Source organism: Astatotilapia calliptera, chromosome 15 (assembly GCF_900246225.1).
Source record: "Astatotilapia calliptera chromosome 15, fAstCal1.2, whole genome shotgun sequence".
NCBI lineage: Eukaryota > Metazoa > Chordata > Actinopteri > Cichliformes > Cichlidae > Astatotilapia > Astatotilapia calliptera.
The window spans coordinates 25,836,294-25,847,921 of record NC_039316.1 but is presented as its reverse complement, the minus strand read 5'-3'; the positions used below and the strand labels follow the sequence as shown (position 1 = coordinate 25,847,921).

Here is an 11,628-nt window from a genome sequence, read left to right as displayed (position 1 = left end):
AAAAATCATTTCAAATAATGTGGAAAAAGTAATTGGAGGAACATAATTTTTATGAGTAAACAACTTAAAAATATGTTTTTAAGTGTTATGTAATTAATTACAGCAATTACAAAAACAATTTTTTAAAGTTCATTATTTAAAATATTAAGTTGCTAATTTTCATCATTATTATCATCATTTTAGCTTTCTCTTATTTATTTTTATTGTAATAGCTTTTAAGAAAGGAATTCATTCAACATTTTTTTTTATCAAATAACTTTTTTTATTTTTTAACAGTAGGCATTTCAACACTTTGTATTTAAAAAGTGAAAATAAACCAGAAATTTAGATTTATACCATCACAGCCAAGTTATAGAATATGCCTTTATGTATTTAACACCACAGAAACAAATGTGTTCAATTGGTAAAAAATCTACTTAGAAAACATTTTGTTGCAGTAATACTTCCATGCAAGTGTTCAGTAAATGTTAACTTTCAATGCCTACCAAACTTTACAAGATCTTGCATCTTTCTATTACACAATGCAGCAAACACCTTTAAGATCAATTTTACACATACAGGATTCAAAACACAATGGTTGCAGTCTTATGGTTAGATCCACGGGTGTACCGGTTACTGATGATGGCAGTTTTCATCACCTGCCTTAAGTTCTTCAGTGTCCTTGTAAAGCAAATTTTAAAAAATAGGTTAGTGAATTATAGATTAGACTTTTATACTTACTGAATCTTAATGAATTCAGATGATCAATGGATACCCCCCCCCCCCCCCACACACACACACACACACACACACACACACACACAAAATGCTGAATTACTTACACCAAACTCCAAAACTCCATGAAAAGGTCCTCGTCCTTCTCTCCAAGGAAAGTGATAAGGCAGCAGATGGCTACTTCTCTGCATGTTTCAATTGTATTGTGCTATTTAAGAAAAAATAAAGTATGAGTATAAAATACATGGGTGACTGCCAACAAAGTTCATTTCAAAGCTACCCAAAGTCTAAATAGTTGTCCTACCTCAAGAAGCATGTCCTTGATCTGCCTGATTCTCACTCCCTTAGCTCCTCCCCTTGATAAAATGACATCCATCAGTTTTGGGGTGCAATGGTCAAGTGTAGCCATTCAAGGCTTACAGTGGTTATTCTCTTGAACTCCTCCTGTATCTGTAGACCACACAAACAGAAGAATTAAACCTTGCAGACTATTAGCTATACTGCATTAATGAATGCTGTAATACATTATTTAAAGAGGATAGATGTGATCTAAGGCTACCCCAAGTTTTGAGGGAACAAAAACAATCTTGGTGAAGACAAGGGAGACTTCCCCACCATAACCGTGGTGTAATCTGTAATGTTTTAGCAACCCTGTTTTTGCAGAGGTTTCGAATTTACACATTGTTCACTCCCAGCCCATTTTGTAAAAAATGTGTCCCAGTTTAACAAAGCACTAATGACCCTAGATTATCACACTATACTAACTGCTTACATAAAGTCTTAATATTAAGTAGATTCACATAGCCTATGCCAGAATAATGCTATTGGAATGACATTAACAATATTTCACACAATCTGATTTTTTTTAAAAAACAAAAAACAAAACAAAGATAGCTACAACTCTTAAGATCAGGAACAGTACTTACTTTAAGCTGTATCACAATACTAACCAAAATCATTTACAATGTAATATTACGTATAGGTCATGCAAGTTTTATAAAGACATAAAATAGATGAGCCAGACAGAAAAAATAAGCCTCTAGGTTATCCCTCTGACAAAACTATTCACAGTTTAAAGGCTTCTAATTTTGGTAAAAAGAAAAACAAAATCAGCCTAAGATCGAAATTAGATTGCACTGTGTAGCAAAACTTTAACCACGCTTTTCCTAGCCACAGTTGCACTCTCTAGCTGAAGACTTTTGTCAAATGAAACTTTCTAAGTCTTATCCTCTGCTGTGCTAAAGTTTACAATGGCTAGCATTAGCTACATGTGGTAGTGCAAAGTATTTCCTTATCTGTATGAGCATCACATCATACACAAATCCACTACAGGTGACTAGCACACATGCTTTGCTTTGGTAGAACTGTTATTTGTAAATGAAATGTTACTTACCTTGAAATGTCTTTTACAAAAGCTTGCACCATGCAACCCAACATGTGTGAATTTGCCCGGGCTAGTTAAGTCGGTAGGGGAGGGAATTTGAAATCAGAAGTTACAGTGGAAAAAAAATAAGTTATCTATTCAATTTCTTTAAGTAATTACAACTTGAATTTTATTTTGAACCCACTAACATTGGGATTTAATTTCAAATTACATATAAAATTAATTTAATGTAATTACCAACATTATTAATTCAACACAACCCAAAAAAATAAAGTTTGCAACTTAGAAGGTCTATCTTAATCAATAAATTAGAATTTTTATGTTGCAGCCATGGATTTAATCAAGTGGTGGTAAAAGGCCTGATGAATTACTTAGTCAAAGAAAGCACTCCTGTTCTGAGATGGACCTGTAAAGCTCTTTGTCAGCGCTGACACGTGAAATAGACTAATAACTGGGAGATGATGAATCGATACACAAGAGAAAACTGACAAGGACACACAGGATGAACAAACTGTGAAAACTAAACGGCATTAAAAAAAAAAACCCCAAAAAGGCATTTCCAGGGGAACAAATAGGTTTTGAAATGAATAAAAACAGAAAACATGTCAAAATAAAAAGCTGGTGTAAAACAGCTGAGGAAAGAACAACGTGGTTCTATAAACAAAGTGGTTCACACAAAAATACTCAAGTTCAGTCTAAACGTTTCCTTTAGTGCATAAAAGAGTTTCTCACTTCGAGACCTGAAAGCAGCTTCGGAGCTGAGGACTTTACTAAGAGCCGAGTTTAACACAAACAGCTTTTCGCTGTGAGCTGTTCGGTGTCCGTTTTTTCCTACATCACTCTTTCTAAACTTCTCAAATCTGTTAAAGTTACTGCATCACTCTATTTATACAAACTCGAATTATCCTGGATATTTTCAAATTAATAGTCCTATAAAGTCTCGCTGGTCAAAATAACTTTCTTGACAGAGCTTTTATTGTGAAACATTTTTAAGAACTTGTATGAAATTCAAACTGTTTCCACCTTTTATTAGAAAACGATCAATAATATTCATGCCATATCTGTGGCTCTGATGTTCATCCTGATTATTCTAGAAGAAAATCAGTGAGGGGGGAAGCATCAGCGAGCAGAGCAGGATGCATTTTGTCAATGTTTTTATGTAAACCATTTGTTTTTATTTATTTATTATTGTTTTTTAATACCTTGAGTACAAAATATTTAAATACTCAAATATAATACACAAAAACATAGTCATGTATATGATTTTAAATTTAATTAAAGCCAATTTATAGAATGAATTTGTTTAAAGAGTTTTAAAATCTCCTAAATTAAAAGTGCATAGACTTAAAGAGCAAAGATACAAAAACGAAAATAATTTTTGTTTGTAATTATTAGTAGTATATATTTAGTTAATAATTAATTTGAGCATTTATTGATGAATACTATTTATTTATTTGATACATATTAATCTGATTTTTTTTTAAATATATTAGATTGCTTTAAAGCACACTTCTCCTCCGGGATTCATCGCGGAACAAAAAGTTAGGACTAATGTTACTACACGGAAAGATTTCACTGGGGACCGGAAGTTACATATTAGTAAACCTTGTGGAGCCGCTGTTGATAGCAGGTGGCTAACTAACGGAGTGATGACGGAGTTTGTTTGTTTGTTTTTCGGCGTGTGGAAGTAAACAACATGGCGGCTAAACGTAAACCCGACGCGACGGTTCCGGCGGAGGAGAGCGACCAGCTGCTGATCCGCCCGCTGTGAGTTTAAGGCAACTTCAGCTTCTTTCTGTGTGCGGGCTCCCCCTCCTCACAGAACTACATTCAGAAAATCACTCATTCAGGGTTCATAAATAAACTATAAAACGCGTAAAACACACAACTTAAAAAGGTCCGCGGAAGTTTCCAGTGAAGCGCTTTGATTCAGAACTCATTTAACAACACTTATAATCTGAAAAGATCTCCCTGCCAGCTTCGACACAGCTGATAATTAAATATAAGGTCGTCTGTCAGTGCATATTTAATCTTATGAGTGTAGTCATGTGACTCCAATTCTTTCAGGGTTTTGCTCTTTTACAAATAAAAATTGACTGATTTTTGAATGGAGTTTGGTTTAAAGTGAGTTTGAGCTGGATGTTGGGGTGAGGTGTGGAGTGTGGTTTCAGTGTGTGTCTATGTGCAGGGGGGCCGGTCAGGAGGTGGGACGGTCCTGCATCATCCTGGAGTTCAAAGGAAGAAAGATCATGGTGAGATAGTGAATATGAACCTTCCAGCTGTGAACGTGAAGCCTCAGTGTGTGTAAAGGTCTGTGTCTCTTTGTGTGTGTCAGCTGGACTGTGGGATCCATCCTGGTCTGGAGGGGATGGACGCTCTGCCCTACATTGACCTGATCGACCCAGCTGAGATCGACCTGCTGCTCATCAGCCAGTGAGTTCACAGCCTCCGAGTGGTCACATGACTGCCTGCAGCATGATGATACTGATGTACCGCAGATGTTTATGCTGACTCTTCCTCCTTCCATCAGCTTCCACCTGGACCACTGCGGCGCTCTGCCCTGGTTCCTGCAGAAGACCAGCTTTAAAGGTCGGACGTTCATGACACACGCCACCAAAGCCATCTACCGGTGGTTGCTGTCCGACTACGTCAAAGTCAGGTGAGACTCGCCGGTAGACACGTTGACTCTGAGAATGTTTTTAACGGTTTAATAAGAGTGTGGGCGAATGCTGGTGAGCCTCACTTTTGGGTTACCTCGAACGAGCAAAGGTCAGTGTCAGGTCAGTGATAAGCAGCTTTAAATTAAAATAACAAGACATCCAAAGGAGGGTTATTTTAAACTGGAGTAATGCAAACCTGCTGTAGGAGTTGTGAAGCAGAGATAAGTGCTGTTTGCCGTCAAAGACGCTGCTGATGAGTTGCTTAGAATCTTTGACGCTTGATTGTCTGAATCGTGTCTGCAGTAACATCTCAGCTGATGACATGCTGTACACGGAGACCGACCTGGAGGACAGCATGGAAAAGATCGAGACCATCAACTTCCACGAGGTGAAGGAGGTGGCTGGCATTAAGTTCTGGTGTTACCACGCCGGCCATGTCCTCGGAGCCGCCATGTTCATGATCGAGATCGCCGGCGTCAAGGTGAGTTCTTCAGACATTGATCCAGCCTCCTCTGAGTGTTTGCGCCTCTGTGGGCGTGTTGCTACATGTACACACTCAGAGTTTTTATGGACATTTAGTTGCAGTTTAAAAACTACAGTTCAGATTCTTTGACCTTTTTTTTAATCACTGCAGCTTGTTAAGAAATAAAGACGCTGCAAGAACTGAAAATAAAGGTGAAATAAGTTCCTGTGACTTTTCATTTCATTTCATTTCATTTCATTTTTATTTATTTCACACTTGGTACTACAAATCAAACAAAACAACCACATCTTCTGTCAACAAAACACAACAACCATGTGTGAAAACCATGTGAATACGATGAGGGCGAGGCTGTCTTAGACACATGATCAGTGGGGTGATGCTTTGTCGCATCGCAGTCGGGTTTTTCTGCGTTAAACAGCAGAGAAAATGTGCTGGTGTGTTCCAAAACTATTGTCTCTCCGGAGGGACCACCTCAGACAGGCACTTTGTTTTTGTGAATGAGTGAGTTTACTGAGGACAGCATGGCCACAGCTGCTAATCGCGCATGGTGTGTGTGTGTGTGTGTGTGTGTGTGTGTGTGTGTAGCTGTTGTACACAGGTGATTTCTCCCGTCAAGAGGACAGACACCTGATGGCAGCAGAGATCCCAAGCGTGAAGCCGGACATCCTCATCACAGTGAGTGATTCTGAAATCAGAAATCAACTGTTCAAAGTTTATGGCAGCTTTGCATGATCCGTCGTTCATAATAATCCTCCTTTATCTGATTCTGGGCTGGTTTGTCCTCTTTTAGCTACGCCCAGTTTAAGCCTAATTTCTCCTGATTGGCTGCCTCACAGAATCCACATATGGGTGGAGCATCTCAGTGACATCATCCAGATCCAAGAGTAGAAAAAAAAACTGATATTTTAGAGCAGCCTGAACTTCACAGGGATCAATTTACTTCTGAGGTCATCGTTAGAAACATCGACCACAGAAACGTGACAGAAGAAGAAGAAGAAAGTGTGTACTTTATTGGTCCCCGTGGGGAAAATCCCTCTCTGCATTTAACCCATTCACTCAGTGAAGCAGTGGGCAGCCATTGGGCGCCCGGGGAGCAGTGTGTAGGGACGGTACCTTGCTCAGGGGTACCTCAGGGTAGCTGTTCAGGGGAATCGAACCCCCGACCTTCCGATCATGGGGCCACCACTCTACCTACTGAGCTATCCCTGCCCAGGAAACGGAGTAAAACCATGAATGAGGTGTAACCGCCTCAAATGTCTGTAAGATCTGACATCTCCACATGATCCCGTGTGTGGAGATCACACCCTAAAGGTGAAACCTGGAGCTGCAAACACCTGCTGTTACTACATCATGTGACTGCTAATCTTGATGCAACTGTGATGAATCAGCGAGCCAAGCATACTCAGTAATGTTTCCTGCTCTGCGTTCAGGAGTCGACCTATGGCACTCACATCCACGAGAAGCGTGAGGAGAGGGAGGCTCGTTTCTGCAACACCGTCCACGACATCGTGAACAGGGAGGGCCGCTGCCTGATCCCTGTCTTCGCCCTGGGACGGGCTCAGGAGCTGCTCCTCATCCTCGGTGAGGTCTTCTCTCGGTCTCCTCTGCCCATGAGCCCGGCTCCGACCCTATTGACCTCTGATCTGCTCGTGTTTTTGATCCAGACGAGTACTGGCAGAACCACCCGGAGCTCCACGACATCCCTATCTACTACGCCTCTTCTCTGGCCAGGAAGTGCATGGCTGTGTACCAGACCTACATCAACGCCATGAACGACAAGATCCGCAAGGCTATCAACATCAACAACCCCTTTGTCTTCAAGCACATCAGCAACCTCAAGGTCAGTGAATGCAGTCCGTGGGTTGTCAGTTGGCTCATATCATTATACATGCAGTATTTTTACATGTGTGTGTTTCAGAGCATGGACCACTTCGATGACATCGGTCCCAGCGTGGTGATGGCATCTCCTGGTATGATGCAGAGTGGCCTGTCCAGAGAGCTGTTTGAGAGCTGGTGCACCGACCGCAGGAATGGCGTCATCATCGCCGGATACTGCGTGGAGGGGACGCTCGCCAAGGTGAGGTCAGCTTGGACTATTTTAACTGTGGAGTCAGGAAACTGCCCTGAAGGACAAACCTGAGTGAGCCTGCTTCTGAGGCTTTTCCAACATTTTCCCGTTTCTGAGCGGAAAATGTTTCCTGAGAGTCTGATTTTCTTTTCGGGGAGTGGCGGAAAGCCCAGACCTGCAGATCTGCTCTGATTTAAACCGTCTGTGTCAGGGTTTAGGCATTAATAATAAGGCAACAGTGCCCCCATCAGGCCAGAGTGAAAATGACACAATCATTTAAAGCCTTCAGAGAGCCGAGTTTCTTTCCTGATTCCTTCGAGGTCTAACGGTTTGTCTGCGTTTCTCAGCACATCATGACAGAGCCCGACGAGATCACCACCATGTCGGGTCAGAAGCTTCCTCTGAAGATGTCGGTGGACTACATCTCCTTCTCAGCTCACACAGACTACCAACAGACCAGCGAGTTCATCAGAGCTCTCAAGCCTCCTCATGTGGTAATCAGATTTATTCACTCACTCTCAGCTTATCAGTAAACAGATGACAGCGTTTCAAAAGTGCTAAAATTGTAGCAGCTGTATAATTGTTAATCATGACTCAGTCCAATCGCTCAGCAGAGCAGAGATCATCTAATGAGAGTAAGACGTCTGTGCGCTGTGGACCTTCGCATGCAGCTTCAGTCCTGGACCTGGAGTTTTTCTTTGTTGCTCTACTGACTGAAACTGTGCACAGCACTCGGTCTGATGTCGGGAACAGGTGAGTTTAGTTTAACGTGTGCTGATCCTGGGTCTGCAGATTCTCGTCCACGGCGAGCAGAACGAGATGGCGCGTCTGAAGGCGGCGTTGATCCGCGAGTACGAGGACAACGATGAGGTCCACATCGAGGTGCACAACCCGAGGAACACAGAGGCCGTCACGCTCAACTTCAGAGGAGAGAAACTGGCCAAGGTCCTCCTGAAAACCATCCGCAGCTTTAAGCGTGTCTCGTTTCACCTTCTGCCACCTTAACTCCCAGCATCCTCTGCTGCAGGTGATGGGCTCCCTTGCCGACAAGAAGTGCATTCAGGGTCAGCGGGTCTCTGGGATTCTCGTCAAACGAAACTTCAACTATCACATCCTGTCGCCCTCCGACCTCTCCAGTCAGTAACTCAGTTTACCTGCACTAATTATTCCAGCCTGATGCTGGTCCCTGAACGCATCGCCTGTTGCTTCCTGACATTTGTGCTCTCTGTACAGACTACACTGACCTGTCGATGGGCATGGTGACTCAGACGCAGGCCATCCCATACACCGGACCCATCTCACTGCTGGTCAGCCAGCTGAGAAACCTCGCAGGTAAGAAAGCAGCAAAGCTCACCTGGACTCACCTGACTCGGGTCATCCAGAGTAAAACTTGAGCTGGCTCCTCCCATTACCGGAAGTTTTGTGAGGCGATGCATTAGAAATATTTAATGGGATCTTTGGTCGTGAATTTTTCTGCATGTCAGACTTGATGATACGTGGGCTTAAAAATGTTCATGTTAGTTTCTGAAGGTGTTTCACCTCCATCAGGACGTTTACAGAGAATGATGGAGACAATGTCTTTACAATACAAAGCACCTTGAGGCAACTGTTGTTGTGATTTGGAACTATATAAATAAAAGTGAACTGAAGTTTAATTGAACACGGTCCACAGAGCGTTCATGAGCTGCTCTTTGTGTTTCAGGCGATGTGGAGCAGGTGGAGGGAACTGAGAAAATCACCGTGAGAATCTTTAAGAGCATCACGATGGTTCATGAAGCCAGCATGGTGCTGCTAGAGGTCAGACACACACACACACACATACACTACAGCCCATGTGAGCAGAGGTGCTGTGATTTCATACAGCCTTTGTTGTTCATGGATGCAGCTTCAGTGCTCTGTCTGAAACAAAATGTTCAGATTTATTTCAAACAGGAACTCACTGATTGGAGGAAAATTAATTTTGCTTCATATTTAAGCAGCTGTTGAAGTTTTTTTAATTTCAGATCTTTTGTTTCTTTGTTGTAAATTTGTTTTTTCGTTTTTTTTTTAAAAGTGTTACAGATCCAGAATTTTACCAATTAGTTCACTAATTTCTGTTTCATTTTGCCATCATTGAAGTAAGTAAGTGTTTCTTCTTGATTTGTTTCCTCAGTGGATCGCCAATCCGCTCAATGACATGTACGCTGACGCCGTTGCCACTGTCATCCTCGAGGTCCAGTCCAACCCCAACGCCCAGAAGTGTCAGTAAACACAGTACGGCAGTGCAATGTTTGGGGACAGTGCAGAATCTGTAACATCTGTGTGTTTGTGTGTTTCAGTTGTGGAGGGGAAGAAGGAAAGTTTCGACATGGACGTGTTTGTGGAGAGGCTTGCTCTCATGCTGCAGTGAGTCGCTGCTACACACAGACATGTGCACACACAAACACCACACACACCGACACACACAGACCCAAGAAAGGATTTCATTTCTAACTTAGCATTTTCAAAATTTTCAAAGTAAAAGTCCCCAAGTGGTAGACTAACTTGTATTGTGTTGCAGCGACATGTTTGGGGATGACTGCGTGAATTTCAAAGATGGTAAAAACCTCAGCGTGACCGTGGACGGCGTCACAGCGTCAGTAGACCCAGAGACCAGAGTGAGTATGAGGAGTGGGCAGAGTTAGACCTTCTGACAGAACACAAAACTCTGACCTTTAGCACAGGGGGCTGTGCAGTTTAAGCTGCATTAAGGTCATGTGACATAAATCTGGTGTTAAGGATCATTTTGTTTTAAATCCTCAGACTTCCTGTTACAGAACCCGATCTGTTCATGAAAAACCTGAAAGTATGGGTACTTCCTGTTCCCGCTGCAGGGCTTTATGTTAAGTTTAAACCTCAAAGCATGTAAATAAGAGACGGCGCCTCTGAGATGTCATTGGCTGAAGTTCTGTCAGGCTGCACTCACACAGAGAAATTACCTGACCTTCATGCGACTGAGATCAGCTCTGATCAGTCATTATTACATCATGACGGCATAAAAGTTGTTGGGTTGAGTTGACAGTTGCATGCTCTCTGTTCATGATGACACAGATTAACTGATAAATCAGGGAACATCAAAAGTCTGTGTCCATCTGAAAACCAAAATTCACTTTAACTTCATACATTCAGAGATCTGAAACAGATTTTTCCACAGATAACAAACACAGATCCTCGCCAACCTTGCTTTCATATAGGAACACACCCAGTTAGCAACCACTGGAGTCCCCAGTTGTAAAGACTAGTTAGTTGCACTCAGACCGATTGCAACTCATTGACAAACTGGCTTTCTACTAAATCTGATGCTTATCATTTGTAAACCTTAAGCAGTCTGTGTGATTGCAGTGACTCTGACCTCCCAGCAGGCAGCTGTGCAGTTTCCATGAGACTGAAAGTCAGCTGCTGAACAGGAAGAAAACTTCAGTGCAACTGATTTTTTTTATTTTCTCTGGAGTCCAAAATGTGTGAGGAATTGGGGGGGGGATGTGTAGCACACACGTGATTTTTTTCTGTCTGTGTTCAGACAGTATTGAGTGAATGCTTCATGATACCGTGATACACAAAATATCCCTGTAAAGCTCGCCTTCTCTCATTTCAAAAGCCCCTTGAATTTTCTTTCTAACACACACAGTAACATTTAAAGAGCGCCTGTAAGGTAAAGCCTGTAAAGGGCTAAACTGAACTCAGACTTGCTCAAGCTTATTTTCTCAGACTACTAGACAGTCACAGTCAGTGCTACTGAGCTTAACTTACAGTTGCTTCCTGGTTATGTGTGAAATTAATAGTTTCACATATGTTATTTATGCAAGTATTTTGTTTGTTTCTGTAGAAAATGATGTAATACCCTTTATTTGACCTCTGTGTGTTACTCTGCAGTTGGTGTCATGCGCAGAGGACGAGACTCTAAGGGAGATGATAGAAGTCGCTGTCCATCGGCTCCATGACGCCCTAAGCCCTGCTTTCTGACAGGCCACAGTGATGTCACAGGGGATGCTTTTGTACCTCCAGGAGATGCTTTTGTACCGATTTCCTATAAAAATGAATGCTTCTTTTTTTTATGTGTAAAATAAACTTCAGTTGAGTTTCTCAGTCTGTTTCCTTTAGACCATCAAAGCCTCCGATGGCCGCTTTAAAAAGGTTTACACTTATTTCAGTCATGCTGGCTTATTCTGGATACATAAAACATCATCTCCAATGGTGTTCTGCAGATCTGTTAGCTGTAGCTTCACAGCCTCAGACACTGACTGTATGTAACAGATGGACATTTGTAGACCACATTTGAACAAGAGGGTGGAGTGCTAGG

The 11,628-nt window shown here is 42.0% G+C and overlaps 1 protein-coding gene across 1 annotated transcript; it reads left to right on the top strand.

Moving 5' to 3' along the window:
* The first annotated feature begins 3,654 nt into the window (after positions 1-3,654).
* On the top strand, positions 3,655-11,414 carry cpsf3 (cleavage and polyadenylation specific factor 3). Its single transcript, XM_026142680.1, has 18 exons — positions 3,655-3,865; positions 4,287-4,350; positions 4,434-4,531; positions 4,629-4,757; positions 5,062-5,239; positions 5,828-5,917; positions 6,673-6,823; positions 6,907-7,082; positions 7,161-7,319; positions 7,658-7,804; positions 8,103-8,255; positions 8,338-8,446; positions 8,544-8,642; positions 9,013-9,107; positions 9,463-9,550; positions 9,629-9,695; positions 9,850-9,946; positions 11,202-11,414. Exons 1-18 carry the CDS (start codon positions 3,795-3,797, stop codon positions 11,289-11,291), a joined length of 2,061 nt encoding a protein of 686 aa, XP_025998465.1. The 5' UTR covers positions 3,655-3,794; the 3' UTR covers positions 11,292-11,414.
* Positions 11,415-11,628: the final 214 nt, after the last annotated feature.

Excerpts from the sequence above, each read along its gene's own strand:
- cpsf3 (XM_026142680.1), top strand. The coding sequence starts at position 3,795 with ATGGCGGCTAAACGTAAACCCGACGCGACGGTTCCGGCGGAGGAGAGC. Across the intron at positions 6,824-6,906 it reads GGAGCTGCTCCTCATCCTCG|ACGAGTACTGGCAGAACCAC; the intron begins GTGAGGTCTTCT and ends TTTTTGATCCAG. Across the intron at positions 9,947-11,201 it reads CAGTAGACCCAGAGACCAGA|TTGGTGTCATGCGCAGAGGA; the intron begins GTGAGTATGAGG and ends GTTACTCTGCAG.